The sequence below is a fragment of the Hyaena hyaena genome, unplaced genomic scaffold (assembly GCF_003009895.1).
Source record: "Hyaena hyaena isolate Hyena2069 unplaced genomic scaffold, ASM300989v1 scaffold_106, whole genome shotgun sequence".
Taxonomy (NCBI): domain Eukaryota; kingdom Metazoa; phylum Chordata; class Mammalia; order Carnivora; family Hyaenidae; genus Hyaena; species Hyaena hyaena.
Window position 1 is genome coordinate 722,633 of NW_024080738.1, and position 15,963 is coordinate 738,595.

General features: G+C 39.8%; 1 protein-coding gene across 2 annotated transcripts in view; it reads left to right on the plus strand.

Annotated features, from left to right (window-relative positions):
• Positions 1–15,963, plus strand: part of FAM124A (family with sequence similarity 124 member A) — a 111,516-nt gene that overhangs the window by 49,637 nt on the left and 45,916 nt on the right. The window contains exons 4-5 of one of the 2 annotated variants that reach the window (XM_039236097.1): positions 11,483–11,553; positions 14,319–14,487. The exons of the other annotated variant lie outside the window; for it this stretch is intronic. Of the exons in view, the coding sequence (XP_039092028.1) occupies positions 11,483–11,512 (30 nt within the window). The 3' untranslated portion in view covers positions 11,513–11,553; positions 14,319–14,487. Of the gene's footprint in view, positions 1–11,482; positions 11,554–14,318; positions 14,488–15,963 lie in introns of those variants that run through there. 2 annotated transcript variants of the gene reach the window in all.

A 15,963-nucleotide genomic window follows, 5' to 3' on the forward strand; every position in this document is an offset into this window, starting at 1 on the left:
GGGGGGGATGGGCATGGAGGAGGGCACTTGGGATGCGCACTGGGTGTTATGTGGAAACTAATTTGACAATAAACTATTTGTAAAAAAAAAAAAAAATTCTCGTTCAGTTTATTTGTTGATCTATTGGTTGCTCAGGAGAGCATTGTTTAATTTCCATGTATTTGTGAGTTTTGTAGTTTTCTCTAGTTACTGATTTTTTAGTTTTAAACCATTGTGTTCAGAGAGGATACTTGGCATGATTTCATTCATCTTGAATTTGCTAAGACTTGTTTAGTGACCTAACATATGGTCTGTCCTAGAAAATGTTTCATGTGTGCTTGAGAAGAATGTGTGTTGTGCTTTGTTAAATAGGCTGTACATGACTGTTAGGTCCATTGGTCTATAGTCAAATCTTCTATTTCCTTATTAATTCTCTGTATGAATGACCAAACCATTGTCAAGAGTGTTTTACAAAGACTCAACTATTATTAATTGGTGTTTATTTATGTTAGTTTTTGCTTTATATATTGAGGTGGACCAATGCTGGGAGTATAAAAATTGTTCAAAATTGTTATATTTTCTTGAAGGACTGACCTCTGTATCATCTTATAATGGCCATTTTTGTATCTTCTTTTCATTATTTATTTAAACTCTCTTTTTTCTGATATAAATATAGGTATCCTTGCTTTTTTAAATTAACATTTGCTTGAGTATCTTTTTCCATTCTTTTACTCTCAGTCTACATATATCTTGAAGTCTAAAATCAGTCTCTTGTAGGCAGCGTATCATTAGATCCTGTGGCGTTTGTATATATACATTCACCCATGCTCTGTTTTGATTGGAGAAATTAATCCATTTACATTTATAATAATTATTGATAGATCCTTAATATTGCCATTTTGTTCATTGTTTTCTGTTTTGTAGATCCATCATTCTTTCTTATGCTTTTATGTATGTATATAATATACAATATATATTTTATGTACATATTTTATATGTATTTATATGTATATACAGATACATATTTAAATATATTGATGTCTTTCAGGATCAGTGTGCCTTGACTTTTGTATCATATTCCTTTGTGTAATTACTACAGATTTTTCCCTTACGGTTATCCTGAGGCATATATAAAATGTTAAAATTATAACACCCTATTTTATACTGATAACAACTTTATACTTTTACTTTTCCTCCCTCTCACATTTTATATTTTGGATGTTACACTTTATATATTTTTATAGTTTGCATCCGTAACAGATTACTGCAGTTGTGAATGTTTTTATTCACATACAATTTAAATTTAAACACATACAATGTGTTTGTATTTCTAACTTTTAAACTAAAGTTGTAAGTGAATTACACACACCACCATTAATTACCGTGTTACAGAATCTAATTTTGACTATTATTTACCATTACCAGTGAATTTCACTCTATTGTATGTTTTTATGATGTTAAATACTGTCCTTTTATTTCCACTCATCTCCTTTTCACTTCTTGTAAAACAGGTCTAGTCATGATGAACTCCTCAGCTTTTGCTTGTTTGGGAAAGTCTATCTCTCCGTTTCTGAAGGACAGTTTTGCTGGATATACAGTTCTTGGTTGAGTTTTTTCTTTCATTACTTTGTGTATATCCTCTCATTCACTTCTGGTCTGAAAAGTTCCTGTTGAGAAACCTGCTAATAATGTGATGGGAGTTACCTTGCATGAAACTTGTCTCTTCTCTCTTGCTACTTTCAAAATTCTTTGTCCTTGACTTTTAAAGTTTTAATTATAATGCAGGGTGGTGGTAGTCCTATTTAGGTTCAACCTATCTGTGATCCTTTGGGTTTCATGGTTCTGGATGTCCATTTCTCTCCAAAGGTTTGGGAAGTTTTCAGCCATTATTGCTTATAAATCTACTTTCTGTCCTTTTCTCTTTCTTTTCTCCTTCTGGAATTCCCACAATATTGACGTTGTTTCTTTTGATTGTGTTGCATACACCCTGTAGGCTTTCTTCACTGTGTTTCATTCTTTTTTCTTCTTGCTCCTCTGGCTGGATAATATCCAAGGTCCTGTCTGCTAGGTCATTGATTCTGTTTTCTACACGGTCAAGTCCGTTTTTGAAGCTCCCTATTGAATTCTCCAGGTCATTGTATTTCTTAGCCTTAGGAATTCTGGGTTTTTTTATGGCTTCCATCTCTTTATTGAACTTATTTTTGTTCATGCATTGTTTTCCTAATTTCATTTAGTTGTCTGTGTGTTCTTGTAGTTCCTTAAACATCTTTAAGAGGATTATTCTGAATTCATTGTCTGACAGTTCATAAATTTCATAGATCTCCATTTCTTTTTTTTTTTAATTTTTTTTTTAATGTTTGTTTATTTTTGAGAGAGAGACAGAGCACAAGTAGGGGAGCGGCAGAGAGAGAGGGAGACACAGAATCCAAAGCAGGCTCCAGGCTCTGAGCTGTCAGCACAGTGCCCAGTGCGGGGCTCAAACTCACAAACTATGAGATCATGACCTGAACTGAAGTCAGAGTCTTAATCAACTGAGCCACCCATCACCCTGATAGATCTCTATTTCTTTAAGTCAGTTATTGGAGCTTTATAAATTTCCTTTGATGGTGTTATGTTTACCTAATTTTTCATGATCCTGGATTCCTTACAGTATCTGTGCATTTGAGTAAGCTATTTCCTTTTCTGGACTTTGCAGGTTCACTCTGGCCAACAGTCCTTCACCATTCTTCCCAGCTTGGTGATCTGGACATGTCAGCTGATAACATATTGAGCAGGTGGAGCTCGCTATCAGGGTCTACTTTTGAATGTTTTATATATTTTTGACAGAGAGAGAGAGCAAGCGAGCAGGGGAGGGTCAGAGAGAGAGGGAGATACAGAATCTGAAACAGGCTCCAGGCTCTGAGCTGGCAGTCAGCATAGAACCATGAACCATGAGGTCATGAGCTGAGCTGAAGTCGGATGTTTAACCAACTGAGCCACCCAGGTGCCCCATCAGGGTCTACTTTTGGATGAGGCCACTGACAAGGCTCTGAGGTCATGGGTGTGTGGGCGTGCTAACTGGCTGGTAGCACTGGATAGGACTGCTCTTGGTTCCCTGTTCAAGCAAGGCTGCAGGATGGGCTTCAAGACTCCTGGAGTTTTCTGATCAGGCTTCCCAGGTGGCTGGGACTGGGTACAAAATTCTGCAATAGGCAGGGCTATGAATTAGCCTCCCTATCCTGGTGCAGTGGCAGAATAGGCTTCGGGGCCCACACTGCTCATTATCTGAGGACTGACTATCCTGCTCGGACAGGGCTACCATATTTGCTCTGCAGATGGGGAAAGCCCTGTGTTGTCCTCTCCATTCATGTGTCACTGTAAGCAGGGCTATAGGGTGGACTACACAGCTTCTCGTTTCCTCTGGTTAGGTCCGCTAGTTGGGTAGACTGAATGCTATATTCAGCAGTGGACGGGGCTACAAATTTGTTTCTGTGCCCAGGCAGGGCCCCCTACAGGCTCCAAGACTGGCAAGGCTCTTGTTTGAGGATCACATTAGTCAGAACTGTGCACCAAGTTCTGTGGCCTAACAGAGCACTGCCCCAGCTCTTAGATGAGTGGGCCACTGGCTGGGTTCTCCTCTCAGTGCTTCTATCATAGGAGTTGTAAATTGGGCTATCCAGATTCTTGGGAACTCTGGTTAGGTTTCCAGAGCTGGAGACTCTTCTGCTTTGGGTGTGGCAATAAATCACCTTCCCTGCATGGTAATTGGGGCTGCAGAGCAGTCCCCAGGTCTGGCAAGGCTCTTTAGGAATCAAATAACACATACCTACTTGCTGAGCCCCCTGGAGAGATGGAGTTACAATCTTGGCTCTTTGGGTACAGAGCCATTAGTTGGATTTTCTGCTCAAATGGTACAGTAATCAGGGCTGCAGGATGGGCTACTGAGATTCCTAGGAGCTCTTGTTAGGTTTCCTGGTTAGCAAGATTGGAGGCTGTATTCAGCACTGGACAGGGCTAGAAGTTAGCTTCCCTGTCCCAGAGGGATAAGGGGGACACAGTATACAGAGTAAACCTGAAAGCTGACAAGACTCTTGTCTGAGGAGCTAATCAGGTAGACTTGAACACCAAACTCTCTGCCTAGACTGGGTCACCAGCTTGCCTCTGAAGACAGGCTGAGCTGCTCATTGGGCTTTCTGCTCTAGTGCTCAGGCCAAGCTGTTACAAAGGTGCTCAGGCCAGGCTTCCCATTTGGGCAGGGCTCAGAGCTACCGTCAGCAGAGTGAAGCTATGAATTAGCTCCCCTTTCTAGACAGAGCAAGAGAACTGACTTATGTAACTTCCCAGGTGTTCTGATGGAACTCTGAATTAACTCCCTTGCATGAGTGGAACAGAACTGGCTCCAAGCCTGATAAGGCTCTTCGTGGTCTTGACTCAAGTCAACCCATACCTCAGGTACCCTGGCAGAATGGTGCCACTGGTTTTCTTCTGTGTCTGTTCTACCTGTTGGACTCCACTCAAGTGTTGCTGGACTTTGAGACTTTCAGGTGTTGCAGTCTGGCTTCCTGGTTAGGTGGGACCAGAAGCCGTATTCAGCAGTGGATGGGACTGTGACTCAGCTCCCCTGCCTGGGTGAGAGGACAGACTGGGCTCCAGAACTGTGAAGGCTTTTCCGTGGGAGACCTGAATCAGGCTGGCCTGTGATTTACTTCCCTGGTCGGACTGTGCCACCATCTTAGCTCTGCAGATGAGCAGGGTCAGTTGGGACTACTTGGGTGCTGCAGGCGGAAACTCAGCCAAGATCCAGCTGCTGGTGCTTGCAGGCCCCTCCCACCTTCTCCATCATAATCAGATTTCCAGTCGTCAAGCTCTGCAGATGCCCTCATGATCTTCAGGAGGTGAGGCAGGAGTAGGGGCTCCCAGGGAGCAACCCACAATGCTGGCGGAGCTGGATGTCCACCCCTGGCTCTCTTTTCCCACTGGAGGCTCAGGACAGACCTCTCTGTGTGGTTCTGTGCTGTCCTGGGGGTGGGGCATTGCGGTCAAGGTGTAGTTGCTTCTCTTACCCTTCTAATGACTCTGTCTTGTTTTCTGTGATGCGGGGGGTGCATCAGCCTTGCCCCCCAGGTCTAGGACTTTCTCAGTGGTATCTTATTTATGAATAGCTGTTAGCTGTGCTTATTCTTGTGAAGGGGAGCAAAGGCAGCAACTACCTGTGTTACCATCTCGGAGATGTCCCTCCTAGGGAAAAGATGGAGAATAGTAAATCCTGGCACATAGTAAGGTCTAGTAAGTGTTTGCTGCTATTATCGCTATCACCATCTTCACAGTTAGTAAGCTACTTGCTCCAGGTCACAGAGCTAGTAAGTGGCTCACTAAGGGTTCACATGCACATAGATGGCTCTGCCATTAGCTGAATTGGTGGCTGCCAGGACCTCCCAACTTCAGAGGCCTCTCTCCAGAATATAACAATTCTGGCAACTTTTTGCCGGAAACAAGAATTCAAAATACTTGATTAGGATATATGAGCATGTGCTCATCTCCACCATGAAAATGGGATATACCTAAATTATTCTTGGGAGATGCAGGCTGAAATATGTAGGAATAAAATGTTATGAGGGCCACAAATTGTTTTCAGGTGGTTCAGCAAAAAGCTATATATAGATTCTGCTACATACACCTATTCTTATATATATGTGTATACATTTAGAGAAACTGAAGGATAAAATATACACGTAAAATACATCTGTACAGATGTAGATAAAGAAAATGAGACAAAATAACTGGTATGTGAGGCATTCCTGGTACTATTCTTTCAACATTTTTTCTATAGTTGAAGAGTTAAATAATAAACATTGGCAAAAAAATAAACATATTTTCAGCCATTTTTAGGGGATAGTTGGGTGCTTTCATTAAAGCCTACTGCATAGACATTGTAGGATTTGTATTTAAAATATACAAAAGCTATAATGTACTAGGTAAAATATAAAACAAATACAGTGCTTCTTTACTCCTGAATTGGATATCGAAAGCGGCATTCTAATGTGCATTAGTAACCAGGAATCCTCTTATCTGACCCCAAAGCCAGTTAAGCAAGTGGGGCTCATTAATGCTTAGTAAGCACATGTAGTTTGCTTATCGCAGAACTTGGCAGCCTAGCTCTAAAGAAGTTGATGAGGCCCATTATGGGCGACATAGATTATTGATTTACAGTACCATAAGTTTATAGCTATTGTAAAAATGTCTATAAGGAATGGACGTTGCAAAAACAGAAACTTGAGTATTTTCCCACTAAAAGCCAAGGCCACCCATGTAGGCAGAGTATGGACTACCACCCGTGTGGCCATGTCCCTGGTCTCTGCTCACACAAGGCCCTGTGGCTTCCACCGTGCGCTGCTGCTCTCATCCTGGCACTTGGGAATAAGATCAGTCCTGCAACACCATCTGCTCCCATAATTATCTTTACAGCATTTTGTGGTGTCAACACAGACCTGTAATCTGTAGGTGGTGGGGAATTTACATCATGCCTAAATTTAACCAGTTGTTTATTCACCCAACTTAGAGAGTACCCGCTCTGTGCCAGGCACTATGAGCTCAGAACACAGCAGTACACAAGGCAGAAATCCCTGCCCTCATAAAGTTTCTATATGAACAGGAGGAGACAGATAATAAATCCTATTGTACGTTAGGAGGTACTTTGGGGGGAGAAATGGATTCACACTTTGTAAAACTTGCAACAGAAGGCTGATTCTATTTATCAAAGCACTGTTTATTAAACCTTCGAGCCTAAGAATTTTGAGCTTTAGTCAAGCAGTACTTGTCCTCATACATGCTAAGATTCACTGTAATACAGATCAAAAACTTGGAGAAACATGTAGATAAACTTCCTTTGGAAGAAGTGACCATATTAGCTTTCAAATGCCCTCTTCTGCTTTTGCAGAATATGTATTATACAAAATATATATAAACTTATTTTTCTGAACCACCTACATCAAAATCACCCAGAGTGTTTGATAAAAATGCATATACCTTCAGACCTACCGATTCATATTCTTTTGGCTGAAGTTAATGAATCTGGACCAAATTGTTCTATACTTCAGTAACCTTGATAATGACTTGTTTCCTTGGTGTTTGCTAATTGAGATATAATTAACAAAAATAATATTAGTTTCAGATGCACAACATCATGATTTGCATGTGTTGCAAAATGATCACAGTAAGTCTAGTTAACATCCATCACCAGAACTTTTTTTTAAGTTTATTTATTTATTTTGAGAGAGAGAGAGAGAACTCACATGGGAGGGGCAGAGAGGAAGAGGGAAACAATCCTAAGCCGGCTCCTTTCTGTCAGTGCAGAGGCCCAGTGAAGGGCTCAAACTCACAAGCCATGAGATCAAGACCTGAGCCAAAATCAAGAGTTGAATGCTTAACCGACGGAGCCACCCAGGCACCCTCCATTACCAGAACTTTTAAGATCCACCCTCAGAAACTCCCAATATGCAGTACAATAGTGTGTAGCCGTCACCATACTGTGTGTCATATCCCTATGGCTTATTTTCTGATGGGAAGTTTGTACCTTTTGACCAGTTTCATCCATTTCACCCACCCTCAACCCCCCACCACTGCAATCACCAGTGCGTTCTCTGTATCTATTAGATGCCACAGAGAAGAGAGATCATACAGCATTTGGCTTTCCCTGACTTAATTTCACTTAGCATAATGTCCTCAGGGTCCATCCATGTTGTTGCAAATGATTTTCTTTTTTTTATGGCCAAGTAATATTTGTGTGTGTTTGTGTGTGTGTGTGTGTGTCATTTTTCTTTATCCATTTATCCATCAGTGGACACTTGTGTCCATGTCTTGGCTACTATAATTAGTGAACATGGGAGGGCAGGTGATTTTTCAAGTTAATGTTTTTGTTTCCTTCAGATAAACACCCAGAAGGAATTGCTGGATAGTAGGGTAGTTCTATTTTTAACTTCTTGAGGACCCTTCCTACTGTTTTGCACAGTGGCTGCACCAATTTACATTCCCACCAACAGTGCACAAGGGTTTCCTTATTTCCATGTCCTCCCTCATCAACACTTATTATTTCTTCTCTTTTTGAAAATAACCATTTTGGTGATATTTCATTATGGTTTTGATTTGCATTTCCTTGATGACTAGTGATGTTGAACATCTCTTCATGTGTCTGTTGGCACATCTATATGTCTTGGGAAAAAATGTCTATTCAGATGTCTGCTCATTTTTCAATCAGATTGGGGTTTTTTTGATCATTTATCAGATAAATGATTTATAAATACTTTCTCCCATTCATACTTTTTATTTTGTTGATGGTTTCCCTTGAGTGCAGATGTTTTTTAGTTCTATTTAGTCCTTTACTCACTTCTGCTATTTCACCTTTATATGTGGTGTCAAATCCAAAAAGTCATCACCGAGATCAATGTCAAGAGCTTATCACCTACGTTCTCTTCTCGGAGATTTAGATTTCAGGTCTTACATTCAAGTTTTTAATCCATTTTGAGTTAATTTTTATGTATGCCCATTTGTTTGCTTTAGCTTTTGTTGCCTATACTTTGGGTGACTATCCAAGAAATTGCTGCTAAAACAGGGTCGAAGATAGGAGTTTTATGGTTTCAAATCTTACATTTTAATCTTTGATTCATTTCAGGTTAATTTTTGTGAGTGGTGTGAGACAGTCGTCCAGTTTCATTCTTTTGCACGTAGCTGTTCAGTTTTCCCAACTCTATTTATTAAAGACACTGTCTTCCTCATTGTATTTGTTTGCTCCTTTGTCATAAATTAATTGACCATATATACCTGTGTTTATTTCTGGGCTCTCTATTCTGTTTCAGTTGATCCATATTTCTGTTTCTATGCCAACACCACTGTTTGGATTACTATAGCCTTGTGATACAGTTTGAAATCAGGAAGCATGATGCCTCCAGCTTTATTCTTCCTCAAGATTGCTTGGCTATTTGGGGTCTTTTATGATTCCATCCAAATTTTAGGATCATTTGTTCTATTCCTATGAAAAATAACATTGGAATTTTGATAGAAATTGCATTTAATCTGTAGGTTGCCTTGGATAGTATGGACATTTAACAGTATTAATTCTTCCAATCCATTAGCATGGAATATTTTCCATTTACTTGTGTCATCTTCAGTTTCTTTCATCAATGTCTTATAGTTTTCAGTATACAAATTTTTATCTCCTTGCTTATATTTAATCCTAGCTATTTTGTTTTGTTTTATTTTATTTCTGATGCAACTGTAAATGGGATTTTTAAAATTTTCTCTTTCTGGTAGTCCATTATTTGTGTCTATACATGCAACAGATTTTTGTATATTGATTTTGTATCTTGTAGCTTTACTGAATTTATTAGTTCTTTTTTGATGAAGTCTTTAGGGCTTTCTGTATATAATATCATGTCATCTACAAATACAGGACAGTTTTCCTTCTTCCTTTTTATTTGGATGCTTTTTATCTCTTTGTCTTGTCTAATGACTCTGGCTAGGATTTTCAATACTATATTGAATTAAAGTGATGAGAGTGACCATCCTTGCCTTGTTCTTGATCTAAGACAAAAAGCTTTGGGTTTTCACCATTGGGTAAGATGTTAGCTGTTGACTTGTCCCATATGGCCTTTATTGTGTTGAGGGATGTTCCCTCAATACCTAGTATGTTGAGAGTTTTTATCACAACTGGATGTTAAATTTTGTCAAAAGCTTTTTTCTGCATCTATTGAGATGATCATGTTTTATCCTCATTTTGTTGATGATGGTGTATTGCATTGATTACTGCGTACCCATTGTAATCCTGGAATAAATCCCACTTGAACATGGTGTATGATCGTTTTAATATCTTGTGAATTCAGTTTGGTAATATTTTGTTGAGGATTTTTGTATCTACATTTATCAGGGATATTAGCCTGTAATTTCTTGTTGTGCCCTTGTCTGGTTCTGTTTTCAGGGCACTGCTCACCTCATAAAATGTTTGGAAGTGGTCCCTCCTTTTCTGTTTTTTCAAAGAGTTTGAGAAGGAATTAGCATGAACTCTTTAAATGGTAGATTTCACCAGTAAAGCCATCTGGTCCCGGACTTTTGTTGCTTGGGAGATTTTGATTACTGGTTCAGTTTCCTTACCAGTAATTGATCTATGTAGGTTTTCTGTTTCTTCATGATTTACTCTTGGTAGGTTGTATGCTTCCAGGAATTTATCTATTTCATGTAGGCTGTTTAATTATTGCCATATAATTGTTCATAGTATTATCTTTGATGTTTTGTATTTCTGTGGTATCACTTGTAACATCACTTTCATTTCTTTTTTTTTTTTTTTTTTTAATGTTTTTTTTTATTTCTGAGAGGGAGAGAGGGAGTGAGTAGAGGAAGGTCAGAGATAGAGGAAGACACAGAATCTGAAGCAGGCACCAGGCTCTGAGCTAGCTGTCAGCACAGAGCCCGACACAGGGCTCAGACCCACAAACCGTGAGATCATGACCTGAGCCGAAGTCGGATGCCAACAGACTGAGCCACCCAGGCGCCCCACATCACTTTCATTTCTGATTTTGAGTCCTCTTTTTTTTTTTTTTTTACTGGTAGGTCTGTCTAAGGTTGTCAGTTTTGTTTATCTCTCAAAAAAAACACCTCTTCAGTGTTGAATTGCTATACAGTACTCCTGAAGTGAATATAACACTGTATGTTAACTACACTGGAATGACAAAAAAACCACCTCTTGGTTTCATTTATCTTCTTTATTGTCTCTCTTTCGTGTATTTCTGCTCTGATCTTTGTTATTTTGTTCCTCTACTAACTTTAGGTTTTGTTTGCTGTTTTTCTACTTCATTGAGGTGCTAAGTATGGTTATTTGAAATCTTTCTTGTTTCTTGATCTCGGCATTGGTTGTTATGAAATTCTGTTAGAACTGCTTTTGCTACATCTCATAGGTTTGGTATGTTGTATTTACATTTTTGTTTTTCTCAAGGTAATTTTTGAATTCTCTCTTGGTTTCTCCTTTGACCCCTTGGCTGCTCAATACCGTGTTGTTTTATCTCCATATATTTGTGAATTTTTCAGTCTTCTTGTAATTGATTTTTAGTTGCATATCATTGTGGTAAAAAAATGGTTGATCTGATTCAAAACTCTTAAGTTTACTAAGACTTGCTTGTGGTTTAACATTATCTATCCTACAGACTCTTCCACATGCAATTTAACAGTAAATGTATATGACTGAAAGCTCCAAAAGGCATGTCATCTTAGTTTGATCCCAATATATTGCTTATCTGTAATCTTTGTTGTCAGAAACTACAAATAGATTTTTCTCCCTTGGACCCCAAAAGAGAAGGATATCTTCCTTTAAAAGAGAAGTAAAGAAAATGCCTACCTAATATTGCAAGGCTTGAAATCATACCCAAATCATTAGGTTATTGGCTACACTCCCTACAAATTCCCAGGAAATTGGGTTTTGCAATTTATTTGTCACCTAACTTTCAAATAAGTAAGATTTTTTTATGTTCTACCTTTTCAGATCCAAAAGGTATTCAAACAATGTAAATGAGAAATGTAATTTATTTACAAGAAAGCCTGATGTTGAACCATGTAAGTTATGATACCAAGTATAAGGGTTAAGATGTTCTGTTAATGTTTAGCATTGGTCATCTCCGTATCATGGCCAAATAAGATATTCCCTTTCTAGTACTTGGTGTTGAGAGTACTCTCCCCCATTCACACAGGTGCATCCGAAGCACCATGGTAGGATAACCCAATCATGCCTCCCAGCTCTAGTTGAAGTATTTGGACTTCAAATGTGCACTGATGTCATTTTGGCATTGGGGAACTGGCGTTGATTGGGAAAGAGAAACTGGTCTCCCTCTAGGTGGCTGAAGTTCTAATGTGTAAAGCTTAGGAGCAGTTAGCAGCTGTGTTTTCCACCACATAGAGAAAGCCACACTGCTATCAGAGAAAAGAATGGTACTGACTTACAAGAAAAAGCCAGAGAAGAGAAAAGAATGGACCTCACTGCATGTGAATCCTTAGCTACACTTACTTCTGTGGCTCACTGCACTCTTCAGTGTCTCTTCAGTATTACATTTTCCCTTATTAAAAAGCATGAGATGAGTTTCTATCCTTGACAACTGAAAGGGTAATTCAGTTAGGAAAAAATTCAGTTTTGATCACCCTCTTTTGAAAGGGCTGTAGAAAGGATCAATGAAAACAGTCAAATAATAAACACTATCATGGAGGAAGCTTCCAGAGCTTGGGCATTGCTGAATAAAGAAACAGTTTTATAACCTATTCTAATGCTGTAGAAAGGTCTCTCATCTCCTTTTCACCCGAATAAATGAAGCGAGGTCAGAACTAATACTTTTCCTGTTAGACATCACTTCAGACTCTTGCTCTGCCATTTGTGTGACCACCCTGGGCTGTGTGTACTTGTTCAGGGTGAATCCCATTACTGAACCCAGTGTTTTTGCTTGCTTTCTCTTAGGGGGTTCTTTCTTGGCTCTGTCACCTAGGAAAGGGGAGCAGGATCATGTGGCATGAACATGCCCAAGAAGGACCCCAGGAGGAGGCAGAGACTCTGGAAGCCAGTGGGCCCACAAATGGCCACGAGAAGATGCTGTGTTTTTAGGGCCCCAGAAGCCAGCGCATCAGATTGTTTTCCATGATCCCATTAAGTGTTATGGTGTTGCTAGTCAAGTCATGAGCAGCTCAGCTCCTCTCTTTCCTGACCGTATTTGTCTTCAGTTCCCACCTGCTTTGGGGTCACTCCCTCAACACCAGATTCACATGGGATATTTCAGACTGCTGGGCCTCACAGGCTCCTCTGCTTCATGAACCCAAGAACATCTGGTTATCAGATGACTGTAGAGGCAGCAAAGCCTTGAAAGACATAGAATCCAGGGAGGTGACATTAAAATATCTTTAGAGAAGCAGTGATGGAAGCCACAGTCTGAGAGGAGGTTGCAGAGGTCTGTTAGTGGAGAAGAATTGCATCATGAGTAACATATCCAGGGAGATGGGCCCTTTCAGTCCTGGAATCCCTACTAGAGCAACCATAGAAGAGGGTCCTCCTCCTTCCTCTTTGTTGGGACACCTCCTGGCCAAACAGCTATCCATGTGTAACCTCAGTCCACTAGAAAAGCAACCCCAAATTATTTGGACAAACAGAGTTATCCCCTTAGTGGGTATTTGTGTTTTAATCCTAGAAAAAAAAATTAAGTACAGAAATAATAAATAAAATCTATAATATTAAAATTTCTGTTTCAGGTTCAGAAATAATTTGTTCATGTTTGGTATTTTAAGAGTTTGTTGGGGCGCCGGGGTGGCTCAGTCGGTTAAGTGTCCGGCTTTGGCTCAGGTCACGATCTCACAGTTCGTGGCTTCAAGCCCTGCGTTGGGCACTCTGTGGTGACAGCTCAGAGCCTGTAGACTATTTCAGATTCTATGTCTCCCTCTCTCTCTGCCCCTCCTCTGCTGGCAGTCTGTCTCTCTCAAAGGTAATTTATAAAAAAGAATTTGTTGTGTTTTAGAGAATTTGGTCTATTAGAGCAAGAGATCGACTCTGTGATTCCAGTTTAAAACGTAGTTTATAATTGATTTATATTTGCAGTATTAAGTTGAGGAGTATAGGGTAAAGTTTTAGTAAATTTGTAAAATTGAAATGTTTAAGAGGATTTAATATTCACCATGTTTATGTGTTTAATCAGATTTACAAGAATGTTTAAAGTATTTTAAAGGTTTTGCTTATTAATCAAATCAGCAGTCACTGAACTACTTAGAAAATCAATACATTAAATGTATAAATGTCGTTTAAGATGTTAAAGGAAATTAGTTAATTAAGCTGTAAAGGCCCTTTTAAAAATAAGTGTTAATTGTTAACATTTGATAGATTAGGAGAATAATAAGATTTGGGAGTTGAGCTCAAATCAGTAAGTTTAAGAAGAAATTGGGCTTGAAATTGGTAACTTTAATTAATGAGATATTAATTTTTCAAAATTTAGTTTTGGATATTTTTCTGTACACAAAAGCAGATCAGAAAACCTGTCTTGAAACTGCAGAATTTTAAGTGAGGAACTAATGGAAAATGAGTCTAATCCCAGCGAGAACTAGTCCTACGCTGGGGTCGGTCCCTAAGACTGTAGAGAGTCCAAGGACCCAGCCACTGAACTGGGTGACTTGAGGGCCAGTGAGACGGTTCTGGGGACCCACTCCCACTCACCGCATTCTGGGAGAGGTTGTTTACTTAGGGCTCTCCAAGATCCCCTGGAAATTGGGATCCAGCCTGTCCCCTTCATGATCCTCTGCAACTCCAGGCTGGACCCAACCCGAACAGTGACCCTGGACCCGTCTTTGTCTTCCAGGTCTGATATCTGGTTAAGTGGCTGATGTTTCTTCAGGCAAATAGCCAACTGAACACATGTCAGGTTGTCGCCGTATCTGAAAATACAAGCCTGAAATGACTCATCCTTTACAACATGTGAAGATACTTGTAACCCATCTTATTTTCAGTTAAAGCGGTTATTTCATTGACGTATTTGTTGCACATCTATCAAGTTGTTCCATCTTGAGGGCCTTCTGTTCCTGCATCTGTGTCTTGAATAGTAAGCTCTTCAAAGACAGGATTTTTTTATTTTTATTTTTTTACTTGTGCTGCATCACCCAGGAAAGCCCACACAGAGTCCTAGCCAGGAGAGCACATAAGGACATCGTACTGCTGCTTTGGAAATAACAGCAATAGTGAGTTCTTGACATATTACTAGCCCCTGAAACCTTCAGGTGCTGTCCCAAATTCTGCTCGCTGAGTGGAGGCATTGTTATTTCAAGACTAATCTCAGCAATCAGCATTTTTTCCCAGCGAGGCAGATTCATGGACAAGATTAGATCCATCTCTGCCCTTCAGAATGTCCAATGACAGGGATGTCTGTGTGTTCCGGGGAAGGCTGGATGGAGCTTTTGTTCAGCCTGGGCCTTTGTTCCGTGGGCCAGTCAGTTGATGTCTCCTGATGGAGGCAGCCTTGTGTTTCTGGTGTAAGCATTATGAATGCATTGAACCGTTCTGTGTGTTCTAAGTGAGCTAACAGATAATGCTGCAAGAAGAAACTTATGTAAGTGTAAGCCCCAGCAGTGGTTGGGACTGATGAGGCTTCAAGGCTCAAAAGGAAATTTTGTTATTAAAAGAGATTTTTACATAAGAACAAAGTAAAAAATTACCGAGAGGGGAAGGAGGCCGTGGAAACTTATTCTTCGGAATTTCCATTATCTGTATCATTTTCCAGACAGAGGTTAATTGAGAGGACCAGTTCAGTGTACTTAAGCCAGAATAATTGTATAACATGAGGAAAAAGTGAATGCTATTCTGATTAATATGAGAGGGGCAAAAAACAAAGCGAAAAGAATATTCCTAGCTCTGCCTCTTCCACTAGCTTTCTCAGTGCAAATTATACGAGGCCCAGTTTCCTGGGTCTTGGTTTTCATGGTGTTTTAGGATCACAAATTTTGGGGGCTGCAAGGTTGTAAGAGTTTATTTCACAAAAAGCAAGAAGGAGGGGTTTTTGGAGTTTTTAAAATACCAGTATAGTTAACACACCGTGTTATATTGGTTTCAGGTGTACAATATAGTGATTCAACAATTCTCTGCATTACTCAGTGCTCATCATGATAAGTGTATTCTTTTAAATAAATAAACTTTTATGTTTATTTATTTTGAGAAAGGAGGATAGGGAGGGAGGGATGGAGGGCAGAGAGAAGGAGAGAAAGAATCCCAAGCAGGCTCCATGCTGTCAGCACAGAATCCGATGCAGGGCACGAACTATGAGATCATGACCTGAGCTGATGCAAAGAGTTGGACACTTAGCTGACTGAGCCACCCAGGTGCCCACCCTAGGTGTACAGTTAAGCCCCTTCACCTATTTCACCCATCCTCCCACCCACCTCCCCTCTGTCAACCAGTGGTTTGTTCACTATAGTTAAGGGTCTGTTTTTTGGTTCATTTTCCTTTGTTATGTT